Source organism: Eptatretus burgeri, chromosome 15 (genome assembly GCF_056783735.1).
Source record: "Eptatretus burgeri isolate ZD-2024b chromosome 15, Ebu_testis_v1, whole genome shotgun sequence".
In the NCBI taxonomy this organism is placed as follows: Eukaryota; Metazoa; Chordata; class Myxini; order Myxiniformes; family Myxinidae; genus Eptatretus; species Eptatretus burgeri.
Genome location: NC_140975.1, coordinates 31,396,864 through 31,414,363, shown reverse-complemented (window position 1 = coordinate 31,414,363; position 17,500 = coordinate 31,396,864). Strand labels below are relative to the sequence as shown.

The window sequence follows — 17,500 nt, the reverse complement described above, 5'->3', positions numbered from 1 at the left end:
AAATCCAATTATGGCCGCCATCCGGGTTTGAGGTCAATCGTAGTTAAAAAACCAAAAAGGGCTAGAAGCATGAATAATACCACTTTTTAGGGGTTTTCGGGGTCGGGGAATCTGATTCTGATTTTATTTCAACGATTTGAGGTCAAGGTCACCCCTCAAGGTCACCCTAAGGGTCATTTTGGGGTCAAACCCAGCGTTTTTGGGGTGTCATTTCAAAAATGGCCTGCCTACGGCCTCTATGGCTTACCTGGGTTATCAATCAAAATAACCCATTAATCATTTAGAAAATAAGACTTGAATGTTTTTAATTTCGACTCAAAATGTCATAAACCTTTTGTTTCATTTTTAAGATCATTCCAAGTCTGTGAGCGTCGACGTGTCCAGCAGCGGCGGTGGTGCATGATGTCATTCGGAGCTGTGACATCTACCCTATCTCACGAGACTATCCTATCCCTGTTCTTGCGTGTTCAGGAGTGGATCTGGAACCTGCGACTCAGCCTGCTATCGTGTCGCCGTGATGACGAGACAAAAGTTCATCGCGATGACGAGCCTACGTAATATGAGTGTCGAACTATGTCCTCTACCGAAATTATGAATTTGGGACTCTGTTGTCTTTGTCAATTGGACAAAACTGGAGAAGCCTTGCAAACTCCTGAGGAGGGACTTGTATCACTTGAGAGAAATCTCAAAGACTTCAATGGTATCAATGCCAATAATTTTCCTTCTGGTGTCAATGTCACGATTAGTCAGTTGAATGATGGCTCAGGTATTGCAGCAACTCTTAAATCGCATAAGGCTAGGTATCACAAAACTTGCAGGAGTTATTGTAGTCGTTCTAGTGTCAAACGGGCAAGAGAGAAGCCAGACAAAGAAGCCGGCTGTCCCCAAAAGCCGGCTGTCCCTAAAGAATAGTCCCCAAAAAATCAGGTCATCTGGGGAATTTCAGCCTCCAGCCAATGTCAATTGTTGTGTAATCTGTGAGGGGGAGGACCAAGCCAACCTCCACAAGGTAGTAACCGATTTCGTAGATGCCAATCTAAAGAGTTGGGCAAAGATGAACAAAAACTTTCATTTACTTGGCAGACTGGTTGCCGTAGCGTCTGATGCACATGTGGCTGATTCCTATTACCACAATCAGTGTTATGTACGTTTGCGAGATTCCGCTCGCGCTGCCGAGCGACTAGAATAGGTGGGTCCCGCACCTCCGCCCTTGGATCCCATCATCTGTGCTCAAATTGTAGCCCTGATCGAACATTCGGACACCACCGTATTTAAGCTCTCAGAGCTATGCGAGATGTATCAAAAGCTTATGAGTGATCAAGGTCGCCCATGCTGAGACAAAAAAAGAGCCAGACTCAACTCGATACAAGGATCACCTTCTCGACCTCCTACCTGAATGGGATGAGTTTTCCAAGGGGAATGAAGGCAGGAAGGATATTTACATATCTCACAAACTGAAGGTGGTTGATGAGCTGGCCAAGACATATAGGTCTCAGATTGGTCAAGAGGACGCACTTACGTTCATGCGGGCTGCGGTGATGATGCACAAGTTTTGTCTACAGAGTCAGGAGCCTTTTGATGGCTCCTTCCCCCTTAACTGCCTCACGGCTCCAGTCAACGAGGAGATGAGGGGTTTCTTCAACGTAGTTCTCCGGGGCCCGTCAGCTCTTCGTGAACGTGAGAAGATCGGTGGAGATGCCAATCTGGATGCGCGGGAGAAGATCGCATGCAACATCTCACAACTGCTCATCTACAATACTAGTAAGTATTATAGATACTTACTGCACCATGCAGTCAAGATTGTAGATACTTACTGCACCATTCCCCCTGCACCACGCAGTCAAGACGTCTGCAGTACGGCACAACAAGGAGCCAGGAACCCCCTTCCCCCTGTATCGTGGCCTCAAGCTGCACAGGACACACATGGGACAAAAAAACAGATTGGGATTGACAAAGAACAGGGTATCTCGGTATCGTACAATCGCGTCATGGAAGTGAAGCGAGATGTTGTGCGTGCGGTGTGTGCTTGCCATGCTGAGGATGGGGTGGTGGTACCCACCAACAGCCGTCTCAAGGTCTTCACCACCCACGATGTGGATAATATAGATAGTAAAGCTCAGGGCAACTTCTCACTGGATGAGTTCCACGGATATGTCCTGAGCGTACATAGCGGCATTTTGTCAGCAGATGTTATTTGTTAGTATTTTAATAAAAATTGTTCCTGAATAATTTTTGTTGAATCTTTAGTAGTACAACTTTTGATCTTTGACCTTTGAACCAAAAATGGGGTGACCATGACCTGCAATTATCAAAATGAGATCAGTATCAGATTCCCTGACCCCGAAAACCCCTAAAAAGTGGCATCATTCATGATTCTAGCCCTTTTGATTTTTTTAACTACGATTGACTTCTAACCCGGATGGCGGCCATAATTGGATTTCGCCAATATGGCGGCCCCGGGGGGCGCCCGTATAAAATCGAAAAAGTATGGTATGGGCAACATATGGACCAAATTTGTTGCTTTTGGAAGAATCTGAACCAAAAAATCCCTAACATCCTTGACGATACTGTACATAAAAATAAACTCCATTCGCCGGGATGTTATTCCCCAATGATCTCTTTCCTAGCCGGTACGTGCTTGGCAGTTCCGCTTGGATGCATCTGATTTGAGCAAGTGCGTACCGAGGGCATGTCCCACGGTAATTAGATCACGTGATCTTTAGGTAAACGGTATTAGGCGGAGGACCCTAAGTCACGTGGTCGAGTTAATGGCATTCACGGTCGATTAGCGACCCGCCGCATCACAAAGTTATTCATGTGCGACGGCCTGCGATTCTGGAGAGTCTGGTGGGAACCTGAAGTAGTTCATCCCTTGTGGTCTTCGCCCCCGACCCTGGGTCTGCAACAATATATATATATATATATATATATATATATATATATATATATATATATATATATATATATATATATATATATATATATATATTGTTGCGGTTCTTGGAACCGCATGCATACAACAGAGAGGTGTCCCAAGACAGTTATGCCATTAATATACATGTAGATAGACCCCTTCCTCTTGTTTAGTGAGACAGCGGGGAGTGTGTTGCGATGGTCTAATGGTTAGGGTTAATAAATCATTTTCCCTTTCATTTCATTCCCACTCTTCTCTTCTTTTCTTTCCTGGGATAAATCAGTCACGAACGCTTTAGCAGCAAGGTGGGCGAGCTGCACCAACGTCTACCCGAAACCCGACCCAAGCTGGTGGACCACGTGAGGGGTCAGTGCCAATCAAAGCGCCCGATTCGGGTGATGACGTCAAATTCTGCATGATCTCCTCCCCCGAGCTTCGGGCTCTATAAAAGATGGAGAAGCTCCTCCATCTTGGGTGTGTGATTCGGAGTGGTGTTTTAACGCGGTGTGTTCCTGCTTCTTGACTCCGCCCATGTCTCGCCTTGACGAACCGCCTCCTGCTTCTAGTCTCCGCCCACTACTCCACCCTCGCATTCTGGACTCCGCCCTTCTCCACTCAAGCTCCTCCTTCAGAACACAGGCTCCACACGTGCGACTTGGGCCAGAGACAACGCGACTACTATCGGGTACCTTCCCATTGGGGTTTCTTTTTCTGTGTGTGTCTGAGTGTGCTGGTGCCTGTCTGTTAAGTAAGTCTGTAGAAATGCATTATTGTTGTAACTGTTATTAGTCTCGCGTCAAGTCTGCACTGTGTTTGCTTTCGTAAGTTGCTTGTATTATTGTCGCACCACACCTCTCTCCTCTTTCCCTGCATTACATACCCAATAAATCTTTGTCGTACCACATACTTTTCCTCGCCTGCTTGTTAATAAATAATTATCATTAGGAATGTTCCCTGCTCGATTTTGTCTTTTCTCTCATTGGTCCAGCATGGTCTGAATCCTACTCGAGCCAGGACTTTATTCCCAACAATCCGTTCCTTTTAGCCGGTACATCCTTGGCAGTGTCGCTCGGCTGCATCCGATCCAGAAAAGTGATCCGATCCGGAAGAGTGATCTGGTTCGGACAAGGCGTACCGAGGGCGTGGTTCCCCGGTAATTAAACCATGTGATTAATTAGGTAACCCGATTAACCCATAGACGGGAGGACCTGAGGTCACGCGGTTGAGTTATTGGCGTCCACGGTCGGTTAAGCGACCCGCGCATCACGGAATTATCTGTGTGCGACGGCCTACAATTCCAGGGAGTCTGGTGGGAATCGAATAACTTCCCCCACCGAGTGGTCTTCTCACGCGACCCCGCCGGCCCACAACAATATATATATATTTTTTTTACATATACATATACATATACATATACATATACATACACAAGCGGCAAAAAATCGTGCTTCCCCATTGTCTCAGGTTGCTCACTGACATTGTTTTTTTCATTGATTTTTTTTTTTCATTTTGTTATATTTTCATTTATGGATGTTGTCCGACGATTCTGTGAATTTTTCCGGTGCACTGGCTTCAATGTCCGCCAGCACGGAAAATTTCATTTTTCTACGTCACCTGGAAGGTACCGATCTTTTATATCAGTTCTTTTATATCTTTTTTAAGATTCGGACGTATTCATAACGAGTTGGTCGTATGCATAACATATTAGTAATGGACACAGAACGTTTCGTTGTGTTATAGATAACTTATACCAACGAATGCTGAACCTGTTGTCGGCCTTCACAACCTATGCCCAACGATAGTCTAACTTAAGCATAGCGCGCTGCACGCATCGCCGACGATGTCGTGACGTAGCCTATTAAAAGGCTGACGCACAACGATTCGAATCATAACTGCCGTAGAAATGGAAGTGTCAACATCGCGGTCACACCTTGGCGATCTTGCCAGCGTATGCCGACCTAAGAAAAATGTGTCTAAAACGTTGGGGCACGTCAAATACGGTATGAGTAAGTTTGGTATACGTGAGTACAACGCTAAAGTACGCTATCATACGTCGTAGTAAGTAGAGTACGTCAAGAAATTTTAAACATGTTCAAAATTTTACGACGTACTCGGCGTATGACACACGTTCTGCATGCGATGGGGATAAGTTTTACACACGATATGCGGACGCTTACACCCGTCCACAAAGGCTACTTATCAGCTACTCATAAGTCGAAACACGTCGCGGTAATGTCTTTTTTTACGCGAAACTTATTTCTAACTTATGTTTGACGTGCTTTGAACCAATTCTTTACGTAGTCCCAACACACATCGACGTATGTAGACGTATTCCAATGACGTCTTCCGGTCGACAAAAAAAAAAAATGAACGTGTTTCTAGGTTACAACTGCCATATAAAGACGTGTTCCCAGCGGTTTTGGGAATTGGTATATAAAAATGCTGCTCATAAAAGGGGAACCCAACAGTGTTTTCGAGTTCCTTTTTGAGTCGATGTCCATGTCAGCAGTATCAGTATCAGTATCAGTATCAGTATTAGTATTAGTTCGTTCATGTTGGCAGTAGTAGGTGAGTGTGAGGGGGAGGGTGTGGGTTATGATGGATCGTCCTTGCGTCCGCGTGTCCACGGGTAGGTTCATAGGCTGCCACTCAACGATTTAAATGGCTGCATCTCCACTATTGAAAGTAGACGCTTGCGCTCAACAATTGGATTTTTTTTACACTCAACGACTTTTAAACGGTACCACTCAGCCATTTTCATTGTTTACAATGAACGATTTAAATTGCTGTCACTCGCCTTTGTTTTTTGACGCTGGGATTTGAAATTTGAAGCGTTTCTTCTGAACGTGTTAAAACGCTCAAACTCGACTATTTTAAATAGACGCTGCCGATGGACAATTGGAATCATATCCAAGCTAGACATCGAAGTGTGAACATCCTCGTCAGCCGAAGAAAAGTTTGAAGAATGCTGCAAATAAGTGTCCTGGCCGTGGCCGGGGACGCTGACGCAAGGACGATCCATTATACCGTCGTCTTTCAGCCTATGAGTAACTTAAAAGTAACGTCTGTCGACGTGTGGCAACGATCGCGTAACGTGCCAACAACACGTTAATCATAGGTTAGAAATAAGTTTCGGGTACGCTAAACATTACCTCGGCGTGTCTCAACTTATGATTAACTTACAAGTAGCATGTGTTGACGTCTGTCAACGATCGCAGACTGTGCATACAACTTGTGGCCAGCGTAGCGGAACGTGTGAGTCATACGCCGGCATACGTCGTGAAATTTCAAGCATGAAAAAATTTGAGGACAACCAAAAAGTACAACGTTTAAAGCCAGCGTACAACGACGTATGGCAGTGTTTTTCAGCGTGCTCTCAATGTTATCAAAACTTACCCATAACGTATTCAACGTGTGCCAGCGTTTTAGAAAAAAAATTCAAAAATCGGCATACGTTGGCTAAAACGTCAAGGTGTGACTGGGCCTTTAGAAAGAGCTTTATATATTAGATATATCCCACTTAACCAGGACCATCAGAAAAGTCCAGAATCATATTTTTCAACAGAATCTCCCTTGTTTTTGAGATACCTTGTTCAATGTCTCTCTCGCATCACTAATACCATCATGAAACCAATGTCATACTGCTCCCCACCAAAACCCTCCACAACTCGTAATTCACCTTTCCATTTGTAAATTTGATAGCCTGGTGTTGGCTTAGTGGTTAGGGTGGTGGCTTGGGATCCCAGGGTCCTGAGTTCAAGCCCCGTTGGCTGCTGAATTAACACCAGGGGGTTGACTCAGCCTGTCATCCTTCAGAGGTCGTCGAAATGAGTACCAGTGTATGCCCCGGTTAGAATAGGTGTACCATATCCCTGTGTGTCGTAAGAGGCGACCAGGGTTGGCGTCAGGAAGGGCATCCGGCCATAAAACATTTCCTCAAGAAAAAAGCCCAACCCCTGCACAGCAGGGAAAAATGGCTGTAAAAACGGTCATTTTTATTTTTTTATTTGTAAATTTGATATACATTATCCCCTTCATATTTGGTATTGGCAAGTTTACTGCTCCCATTTGATCACTTATGTCACAATGCGATGAACAAAAACATCCCTCCAGGCTCAAATCCCATTATGTAATGTTCTATTTTTTGTCTGCCATCTACTGATGACCTGTGCTCTTCGTTTACAAGCAGTGAGCTTTGGACGCAGTAAAATGATTTAACCTTCTTTTGTTTTGCACCTTTTGCAACTTTGGTACAGGAGTTTATGATGAAAGTCATTCTCGATGAAGCCAAATTAATTATTTTCATTTACAGTGATGATAATGTTTCCATTGGTGACATCTCGAAGAACCATATAATATAACAAAGGGAGTAGGAGACAAGAGGGGTGGGAGAGGGAAGCACAAAAGAGTAGGAAATAGAGACATTAGGAGATCTGTGGAAGGGAGAGGGATAGGAAGGGGTACATGGGGTAAACAAGATGGACACTACAGGGACTTTCAGGAAGGATGTGATTAAACATGATGTGACTTTCAGGAAGGATGTTTCAGGAAGGATGTGATAAAATGATTATACAAACCTATAAATTGATGTAAAGGTGAAACACATCACTGAAGTGAGGGGTGTCATCATATTATCCAACTAGAAGAGCACTCGGTAGAGCACATATAATACCTTTGCTAGGCAAAAAATTTTACGTTTTGTATCTTTGTATCCCACTGATAGATCCGCATCTGGACCTCAACCAAAATCTAATTGGCTTGTTGTTGTTGCATTTTTGTCATAACCCGTCCACAACTTTTTGAGATATCATGATATATATATATATATATATATATATATATATATATATATATATATATATATATATATATATATATATATATATATATATCATTTTTAGCCCTATCTCTCAATGGTGAAGAATCACTTAAAGAATCTAATATCCGAATCCGGATCTTCACCAAAATCGAATCAATTCCTCAACCTGTACACCAAGTTTCATCGGAATCAGTCCACAACTTTTTGAGATATCCTGCTCACAGACAGAGAACCAGACAGACAGATGGACAAATAGACAGGGGTGAAAACATAACCTCTGTCCACCTTTGGTGGTGGAGGTAATGAACACATACTATCATTCGATTGTGATACAAACACATGTACTATCATACAATTGTGAGTTAAGCATATGTACCATTGTGCGATTGTGATGCAGGACACCTGTACCTTGAATACAAGTACATGGGGACATCATATGATTGTCATCTCAGCACATATACCACCATGTGATTGATGTACGCACACCTGCCATCATATGATTGTCATCTCAGCACATATACCATCATGTGATTGATGTACACACACCTGCCGTCATATGATTGTCATCTCAGCACATATACCATCATGTGATTGATGTACACACATCTGCCATCATATGATTGTCATCTCAGCACATATACCATCATGTGATTGATGTACACACACCTGCCATCATATGATTGTCATCTCAGCACATATACCACCATGTGATTGATGTACGCACACCTGCCATCATATGATTGCGATTTGAGCACAGGTATCATAATATGATTGTGATGCAGGCCTCATGTACAATCATCTGATTATGATGTATGCACACCTGCTATCATATGATTGTAGTGTAAGCCACATGTCCAATCATATGATTGTGATGTAAGCAAGACCATATAGAATGACACGGCTGAAGGTAAAGCAAATTTCATTCATTTTGTTCTCCCGACGTAATGTCTGCTCTCTTGTTTCAGGTTTAGATTTTGCCATTTTCTCGCACCTTGCATTGAAATTGAGCCGCCTGCCCATTATTAATCTCCTACCGGTTTCATCGGAGGGGACTATAGTTTTGGTGTTCGTCCGCTCGCCCCACCTGTGGGTTTTCACACTTTTTCCCAATACCCTTCAACATATTCAACTGAAACTTGGTGCATGGATTTATTAAGATAAGTTACAGAGCAAGTTTGAGTTTCACGGCGTTTCGTCAACTTTTCAGAGTTATGCCCTTTTTGGATTTAGAAAATACCACATCGGTAGGGGACGTGTATTGCAAAGCAATTAACGCTCTTGTTAATGAATGTCTTGTCGTGAGTGGCAATCCTATTGCAAGTGGTGTGCTTGTACCCGAGGGCAGGTTCAGTGTCGCTGAAGCACTCATGGCAAGGATTATACTGGGTGGTTTGCAATTGCCTTTCCAGGGGTATTCAGTGAAGAAATTTGGAATCTGGCCAGAGGGCTGGTGCAGAATGGCCTACCCTTTGTGAAAGTCACCCTGGGATATGTGACGTCCACCAGCTCACCATCCGAAGGAGGACATACTCGTCGATGCAACGCCCCTGCCAGCGAAACGCCAGGGTGACATTTTAGAGTCGGCTCCTGAATCAAGGCCAGCTTTAACGGCTCAAAGGTGAGTTAGCTACCTTTGAGCTACTCTGGCAGCCTATAGAGTGACAATATAATCAAATAAAACGTTCACTATAATTTATCTCCTGAGCTGCTTTTAAATCCACGTGACTGAAACACAGAGATGTTTAAAGTGTGAAGGAAACTTTACGAGCACTTTGATCCCAAGCGTTCACCAGGTTGTAGCACTTGTTGATGGAAATTATTCGAATATGAGCATTCGATTGCTATTTCTTTTTTGCTCAGAGTTGGGCCAATGTGTGCCGGGCCAAAGTTTTATCCCTGCCTCCTGATCTAGAAGAGGTGTAAATTGGTTAATTGCTGTGTACCAATAGGAAAAAAAAACCAAAAAAGGACAAAACTTTGAACCAGATGTTCTAAAAACTCCATGTAGATCGAAATAATAATGGATGTAGTTTCATCAAAGTCGAGCATGTTATTTGCTTAGCTGTAAGCGTGTTGTCATATCAGATAATGTTGCAGCATGGCCGTGGGACCTCAGCGGCCCATAGGGGTTGCCTTTGTGCGGTGAGATGCAGCAAAGCTTTCTGAGGGTTGAACTATCATCCATCATGCTAAGCCATGCTGACTACCTCCCATTAACTCCTTGGGAACAAGCCAGAGGGAGTGGCCTTGTGATTTTTATCACTCGAACCTCAAGAGGTCTGTACCGTTTGTTTTCCCAAGATGAACGCTCACACAAACTGGTTGGTGGAGATCTCTCCAGGGCATTGCTATGGACCACCACCCAAGTGGTCATCGATCTTTCACGCATGCAAACCTTGTGGAATTTTTAAAATCCTAATCCCATATACATGATGATGTATATGATGATGATGTCTCTTCCTTGCCTTTAATCCTCCCCTCCTCCCATCCCCAAAATTGAAATCTCTTATTTCCAACTCCTTATGTGCATCCCTGTACCCTCCTTTCTATATCCTACAATCCTTCATTCTCTTTCTTTTAAAAAGGGGTAATTTCTTTTTCTCAATTAATCTCCCCCCCCCCACCCCTCCTCAACCCCACCCTCCCCCGGTACAAACATAATACATACATGGCTCCCAAGGAAAATTACTGGAGAAGCCAACAAAAGGCTAAAGAGGTGAAAAGTCCAATGATCGGTAAAAGACCAAGTCTTATATGTTACATCTCGTTCTTACCAGGGTGGAATTTGTAAGGAAGTGAAAGAGGAAACTCAAGTGCTCTACACATCATTGAAAGTATTTTTCTTATCCATCACATTCAGCCTTGCTCCTTTATCACCTCCTCTCTCAACTGGGTTCATTGTCGCTTTGCAGATGCCAGAACTCCATCCATCCGCAGGCCTTGTATCCCCCGAACAACCTTGGGCAGCTCGAGAGTCTAACTCCAGGGCCGCAAAGCGGTTTTACCGCAGTCTGTCCGACAAGTTCCTGGGATCGGCTTCAGCTGCTGAAACGGACAAGGGAGATACAGCAACTGATGTACGCAAGCTGGTATGTCGAAACGCGTAAACCCACTATTGGAGCTTTTGGTGTGATGTCAGAGAGAGCATAATCCACCATCATACTCAAATACGCAATTTGGTGACTGTCTGTCTGTCTGTCTGTCTTAATCGCGATACATTCGATCGTTACTTATCCAATCTCAACCAAACTTGACAGGAGGACTATGGGTCACTTTAGAGAGGTGGTAGTGACTTCATTTGCCCCCCCCTCCCCAGGGGGTTTTCCTCCTTGAACAAACGCCGTGTTAAAGTGTTATGGTAGCTTGTCATGGCATTTCGTGGGGCATCCCTACCAGAGGTTAAAAAAAAGATAAAACACAAACAGGTATGACCACCTTTCTAAACAGTCGCTACTGCTGTTTAATACTGAACTGCAAGCGAGGAAACCCGACGTTGTTGAGCATTTTATGCTTGTTGCGTATCCCGGAGACTAATGGACTCAAGCCTAGATCTACTGTAATGTATATACCCCAGAGAGGAGAACAACATTACCCTTCCTTCCGCTCCCGTAGGGGGTGGGTGGACTGGATAGGGTATTGCATTTGGGTCCGTTTGTTTGTTTGTCCGCACTGAACTTTCGTGTTTTTCTCTGCAAACATTTGGCGGATTGAGACACAATTTTCACCATTGGTGCGACTACTCATGTAGAATGTTTTAATGATAATTATGACGTCATAGGTCACGTGGTGTGGCAGCCTATCCAGGCAGCCGCTTTGGAAAAACGGAAAAACTTTGGACCTCTGTATCTCTGAAACTGCACCAAGGAAACAATTGAAACTTGGCACATGGCAAGTACTCCTCATGGGGAATGAATGCGATTTTTTTTTTAAGGACGTCCGAGGTGCCTTTGTTATGACGTCATAATGCATATGAGGCCCGGTGAGGAGGAGTGATGCAAGCAACATTTTTTAATGACATGACGATGATCGGCTCGGATGATAGGGGAAGGGTTAAAATAGTGCTATATGGCATTAAGTCCAAAATGGCCAACCTGGCCCTTACATCACTCCTCCTCGTGGTGCCTCATATGTAGAACGCTACATCTGATCAGTACGAAAGATTTTGAGGGTCATTTCAGGATAAAATGGTCCACCGAAAATTTTTTGATGACATCATCGGTCACATGATTCAGCAGCCATATTGTTAAAAAAAAAAACCTTCGAAAATCTTCTTCTCTGAAATGGCTGAACAGATCGAGGCAAAACTTTACATGTATGACCGCCTATCGATGAGAAACAAAAGATTCGCACATAGGATGCCAATGGGTCACATGGTTTGGCAGCCATATTGGATTTACCCTAAAACATATAAAAATCTTCTCCATAACAGCTGGACAGATCGAGGGGAAACTTCACATAAATGTTCCCCAAGGCATGCGTGGACAAGGTTGTGAAGGAATAATTGATGTCACATGTTTTGGCAGCCGTATTGGAATTTAGAAAAAAATATTATATGTTTTCTCTGGAACCGCTTGATCAATCGACGTGAAACTTCACAATTGTGATCTGGTATTGATGTGGAATAAATGTTTTGAAATTTCAACATGATCGGACACATGGTCTGGCAGCTAGAATTATTTGATTTTTGTGATGTGGGGTTTGAGGGTTCGAGGAGTAGCAGGTGAAATGTGAATCCTATCCAAGTTCCTCCTGATAACTTAATCTTTTATTTTTGCTTGTTTGGGTTCCTTCTGAATACTCCATTGCAGTACTGTACCTATTTTGGTCTTCCATTTGATTTGAACTGAATTTATTTTAATCACTTTCTAAATTAAATTGAATAATAATACAAAAAAACATCATGGGTCAGGGTCAGGTGTCCGATCAAAGCGGGATTGCATCAAAGCGGGACGTCTTGGTACCCGGCAATCACTGCCAGCAGTTACAAAGTGGCAGTTCTAATTGTGTCTTTTATTAATTACGTAACACAACAGTACACAAAACAAGTCATGGTGAGGGTCTGCAATCTGATTACTCTTTTTCTTGTTATATAAATGTGGTGAATGGTAAGTACTATGGTAATCAATGGTAGATATATGGTATTGAATCATATAATCGATGGTATAAATGGTATGGCAGATCCAAAACAAATGATGTCATTGGTATACTCTCTTTTAGGGGAAAAAAACAAGTCTCTCTGCAGTGTTGCATAGTTTACCATGGTAATCATTTATGCTAGGATTGTAAATGATGTCACATGAATGGTACTTTTTTGGAAAGGTCATGGCTTGGAAATTCAGTTTATATTGGTCACCACAGAAGCATGGTTGTTGAGTACTCTCTTGTTGACTGCTTCAATGCAAACGTCGATGGAACACCTGGGAAAATCTGTGTGGTCATAGCAAATGTCCCATTATGGGTGGTGGAACACAGTATCGTCCCGTTAAATCCTTACCCCAAAAATACCATTCACCATGAGTTTGCTTTATCTCTGGGTTGTTTCATTTCTAGACTGCAACGCTGTTTTCAGCTGTGGAACATCAAGACAACGAGACTCTGAAATCACTCCTCCTCCACACGTCCTCATCGGTGCTCTCGGTCAATGTGGCCAACAATGAAGGCTTCCGCCCCCTCGACATAGCCCTCATGACCAACGATCGTGCTACTGCCAGACTCCTGTTACGTCATGGTGCCCGGGAAAGTCCTCAATGTAAATCTGCATTTAATTTGCCACCTAATGACGTACGAGGGGCGTTCGACAATTTCACACAACGGGATACTCACAATATTCACACAATTATATTTCATCAAATAATACCTCGTTACTAAGTGTACTTCTTGATGCCATGGAAAGGAAGGCCCTCAAAATCATTGGGATCTCCTCTGATGAAGCCGCGTGTCTAGTCCTTTTATGTTGACATTGCAGACAGGTTGGGGGCCTCTAATGCTTGGTGTTGGCTTAATGGTTAGGGTGGTGGGTTTGGGATCCGAGGGTCCCGAGTTCAAATTCCACTCGTCTGTTGAATTAATACCAGGTGGGGTTGACTCTGCCTGTCATCCTTCTGAGGTTGCAAAAATGAGTGTCAGCTTGCTGGTATCCTGTGTCAGAGTGGTGACTCGTCCAGGATTGCGTCCAATAGCCAAGGAGACTGTTTAGGCAGCATCAACGATCTGCACAGAGTATGGTCCTGATGGATGGATGGTGGCCTCTCTATTCTCCCGTCTACTTTTTGGTCTTGCACCCTCTTCTCTCTCTTTGGTGTGTCCCTCCGAGGTTTCCGCAGGGCGCACACGGTCTGCCAGTAATCATCAGCTTGATAAACTCTCAAAATCCAGGCTCACTGCTCACCTTCACTCCCCTTTCCTCTCACCTGCGGAACCAACTTCCCCAGTCTGTTCAGTCCCATTCTTCCCTCCCGAGCTTCAAGACAGCTGTTCACCACTATCTCAGGTCGTCCACCATTTACATTCATGATATATTCTGACCCAAAGTGACTCCATTTCCAAGCACTCCTTTCCCCCCAGTTATTGTGACCCCCTTCTCCTCTTGTTGGTTGTTTTGTTCCTTTTCTGTTTCATTCCCACTTTCTCCTTCCTCTTCTTGCTGTGTTTCATTCAGCTTGTGTGCAGCTTGTTAACCCCCATGTGTCATCCACCCCCCCCCCCCCGCGCTCCAGCTCCCATGATCTCAGTCTCACTTCTTCTTTTCTTTGTTTTCCCCTTCTATTCTGCTCTCGCTCTTCCATGAGCCTCGATCATGCATACAAAAAAAACCTTAAAAAAAACACACACTTCCACTTCTTTCATGGCTCCAATTATTCCCGTCTTATTGTGGGGTCAGCTGGGAAATGTTGCTGTCCCAAGCATTTCACAAACAGGATGGCCAGGCCTTACTTTCGACCGAAGGCAATTTGGGCAGGATTTCCTGGCGTTTCATTTGTTCAGGGTGCCGGCGATAGCTTGCCCACTCTTCAGGAAGGACACCGTGGTATCTTTTACCACCACTAACTAATACAAGCAGACAAGACGTCCAGTTTAACGTCCATCCGAGGGACGGCACACGCATTGACAAATCACCTTTGGTGTGAATCACCAGGATGGCATTTTACAGCTGGGCCGGGATTCAAACCCAGGGTAGACAGCACAGAGTTGAGTGTGCATACCTCGAGGAAATTCCACCACCCCAATAAAATAATATACTAATATCTTAACAAAAAAAACCAGAAGAGTTTCCGTTTGATGGACTGGTCGTGAGTGCCTCGTTCTGAGAACATCTTGAACGGCCCCTTCTGGGATTGCATCTTGCAGTTAACTTCATGGTCACTTGATTTAAAGAACGCTCTACCATAATGAGGACTGTTTATCGAAATAATGCAAGGAGGAAATATATTCCAATTTACCTTTTGCGGAGTTCACACGACGTTGATCAATGTCTAAAGAAACATTAACCAGCCGGTAGGTGACATGGGTGGTCGCTACATAATTGCATACTTGTCATACAGTTTTTGACGGATCGGGCTGAAATTTTTTTTGACAAAGAGGTTAATTATAGTGCGCATAAAAGCCTGGAAGCCGATTTTTGATTTTCGAAAAAACAAATTTTTGGGGGATTTTTCAAAAATTTCAAAGTCCCGTTGCTAGACAACGGTGGCGTCCATAGCAACGGTGCTCAAAAGCATAGAACTAGATCCTGGTATGAACCTACCTGTCAAGTTTCATCAAAATCGGTTGACTCCTCTGGCCTCCAGAGCTGTCCATTACATACAAACAAACATACAAACATACAGACAAACATACAGACAGACGGAAAAACTGAGAATAAGGGTAGTCTAGCAGCGACCACCCAATTGCGTCACAAAACTAAAGGCGACTTGTGCAGCAACACCGGCAGAAGTGTTGCATCACCATCGATCAGATAACACAATGATTGGATCATATTGCCTATTGCCGCTCGATTCAACATTGCCATCACTTACACAACAAGCTTAAAGCAATGCGTTTTTCATCCTGTCTTTTAGTTGCATCCCAGGAATTACGATTCCGACACCTGGCCACAATGGTACAAGAGGCTCAGATCAGGATCTCTGCACTTGGGGGACAACCCCTGAGAAGGTCAGCTGGAGATGAATTTCCTCGTGACATCAGTACCATGTACGACGAAATGACTCAACTACGACTGACCTGGGAACAGCGGCTTCAGTTGTACCGGCGAATGCAAACGAGCTTCTGGCAACTGAGTAAGTGTCCTGTATTTGTTGCTCGACAGAATTGTCTGTTGAAGGATTTTCAATTATTTTAATCAGCATCGAGTAAAAGTAGGGCTGGCAGGATGGCTTTACAGGTATGCTCGCTTGCCTCGAAGATGTCTTGCCTGGGTTCGAATCCCGACCCAGCTATAAACTGCCATCCCGGTGTTTACCGGGCAGGGTCATTCATCAATGTGTGTGCCGTCCCTCGGATGGACGTTAAACCGGGTGTCCCATCTGCCGGCACTAGTTTGTGGATGTTAAACATCCCGCGGCATCCTTCATGAAGAGTAGGCGAGCCATCGCCGGCACCATGAACATATTACTAATTCCTGCCCTGACTTAACCTGAGTCAAAGTGGCGACCCGAGGATTTTAGCCGCATTACAGCTTCAGTAGTTCCAGTGCTCTGCATGGAGCATGGTTGATGATGATGATGATGATGATGATGATGATGATGAAAGTAAAAGTTAATGGAAAATCAAAGCATTCCTCTCCTGAGAGCTTCAACATCTCAAGGGCATTCCCACTTTACTGAGTTAGCTCGGTGAACTATACAGACCTCCTACAACCAGGAGCCAAGTATGCTCAGGGAAGCTATTAATCAGCTCTGTGTAATGCAAACGAGAAATATACAACAGCAAAACGATCTGGCGAAGAGTAAGAACAGCATGGAGTGCTCAAATCTAATTCCTCACCCATATGGCAGGTCCTCCAGGTCTTCCCACCCATGTTCACCTGACCGTGGTCGCAGTGGACGCGCTCCGTGTCACTTTCAAAGAAGCAGTCAGTTCACACGTGGCCGTAGTGACCAAGTTTCGAGGTTTGTTTTGCTTGGGAAGGAGTAGTTTTTCAGTGCAATATGTAAGGTTCACATTCACCTCGCTTTTGGTGTCGGTGATCGAAGTGCTGTCCCACTTGTCACGTACGCAGTTCAATGGAGCACGGAGCCGGCGTTTAAGACCTTAAGTGGCGAGGCCATTATTGAGGACCCGTTCTGCCTGCAGTACACCATCAGGAATCTTGCAAAGGTTTGCTACTGTAAAAAAAAAAAAACCCAAAAAACAGCATTATGCACCTCACTCAATCATCACAGATTAATATCAGTTGTGGAACTTAGGCATTTGTAAAATAATGCAATCAAAGAGACAACCTGCTTAAAACCATGTGATTCAAGATGCTTGGAGGGGGACACAAAACACTGCTCATGTAAACCTTCTGTCGCAATAAAATTATTTTCTCCATATTATTAACTCAGGACGTCGTCGTCTTCTTCCACATCGACATGAGCACCATTGTTGAGGTCATCATGACTTTCAGTTTCCTGAGTTTAAAATCTTGGATGGGGAAAGGATGGGGGGGGGTTGTAAGGGGGAATGAACCCATTTCATCCAGATAATTATCATGTCAACGTTGAGTGTTAGTGATAAAACCCAAGAGACTCACTAATGGTTTTCAGGGAGGGAATATTTTATCTCTATTA

General features: G+C 44.0%; 1 protein-coding gene and 2 long non-coding RNA genes across 4 annotated transcripts in view; 1 reads left to right on the top strand and 2 right to left on the bottom strand.

The window, feature by feature from the left end:
• Positions 1-10,750, bottom strand: part of LOC147011842 (uncharacterized) — a 43,230-nt gene extending 32,480 nt beyond the window's left edge. For both annotated transcript variants that reach the window (XR_015051727.1, XR_015051726.1), the window contains exons 1-4: positions 10,611-10,750; positions 2,060-2,156; positions 1,815-1,908; positions 1,520-1,703 (exon numbers count right to left, since the gene is read on the bottom strand). This is a non-coding gene — a long non-coding RNA (uncharacterized LOC147011842). The remainder of the gene's footprint in view (positions 1-1,519; positions 1,704-1,814; positions 1,909-2,059; positions 2,157-10,610) is intronic.
• LOC147011840 (uncharacterized) overlaps positions 1-17,500 on the top strand; it is a 128,856-nt gene that overhangs the window by 36,478 nt on the left and 74,878 nt on the right. Inside the window, exons 2-7 of the mRNA XM_085857221.1 lie at positions 9,143-9,351; positions 10,646-10,822; positions 13,284-13,482; positions 15,791-16,009; positions 16,727-16,840; positions 16,951-17,048. Coding sequence (XP_085713347.1) covers positions 10,646-10,822; positions 13,284-13,482; positions 15,791-16,009; positions 16,727-16,840; positions 16,951-17,048 — 807 coding nt within the window. The 5' untranslated portion in view covers positions 9,143-9,351. The remainder of the gene's footprint in view (positions 1-9,142; positions 9,352-10,645; positions 10,823-13,283; positions 13,483-15,790; positions 16,010-16,726; positions 16,841-16,950; positions 17,049-17,500) is intronic.
• LOC147011841 (uncharacterized) overlaps positions 16,532-17,500 on the bottom strand; it is a 9,021-nt gene continuing 8,052 nt past the window's right edge. The window contains exon 6 of the long non-coding RNA XR_015051728.1: positions 16,532-17,056. This is a non-coding gene — a long non-coding RNA (uncharacterized LOC147011841). The remainder of the gene's footprint in view (positions 17,057-17,500) is intronic.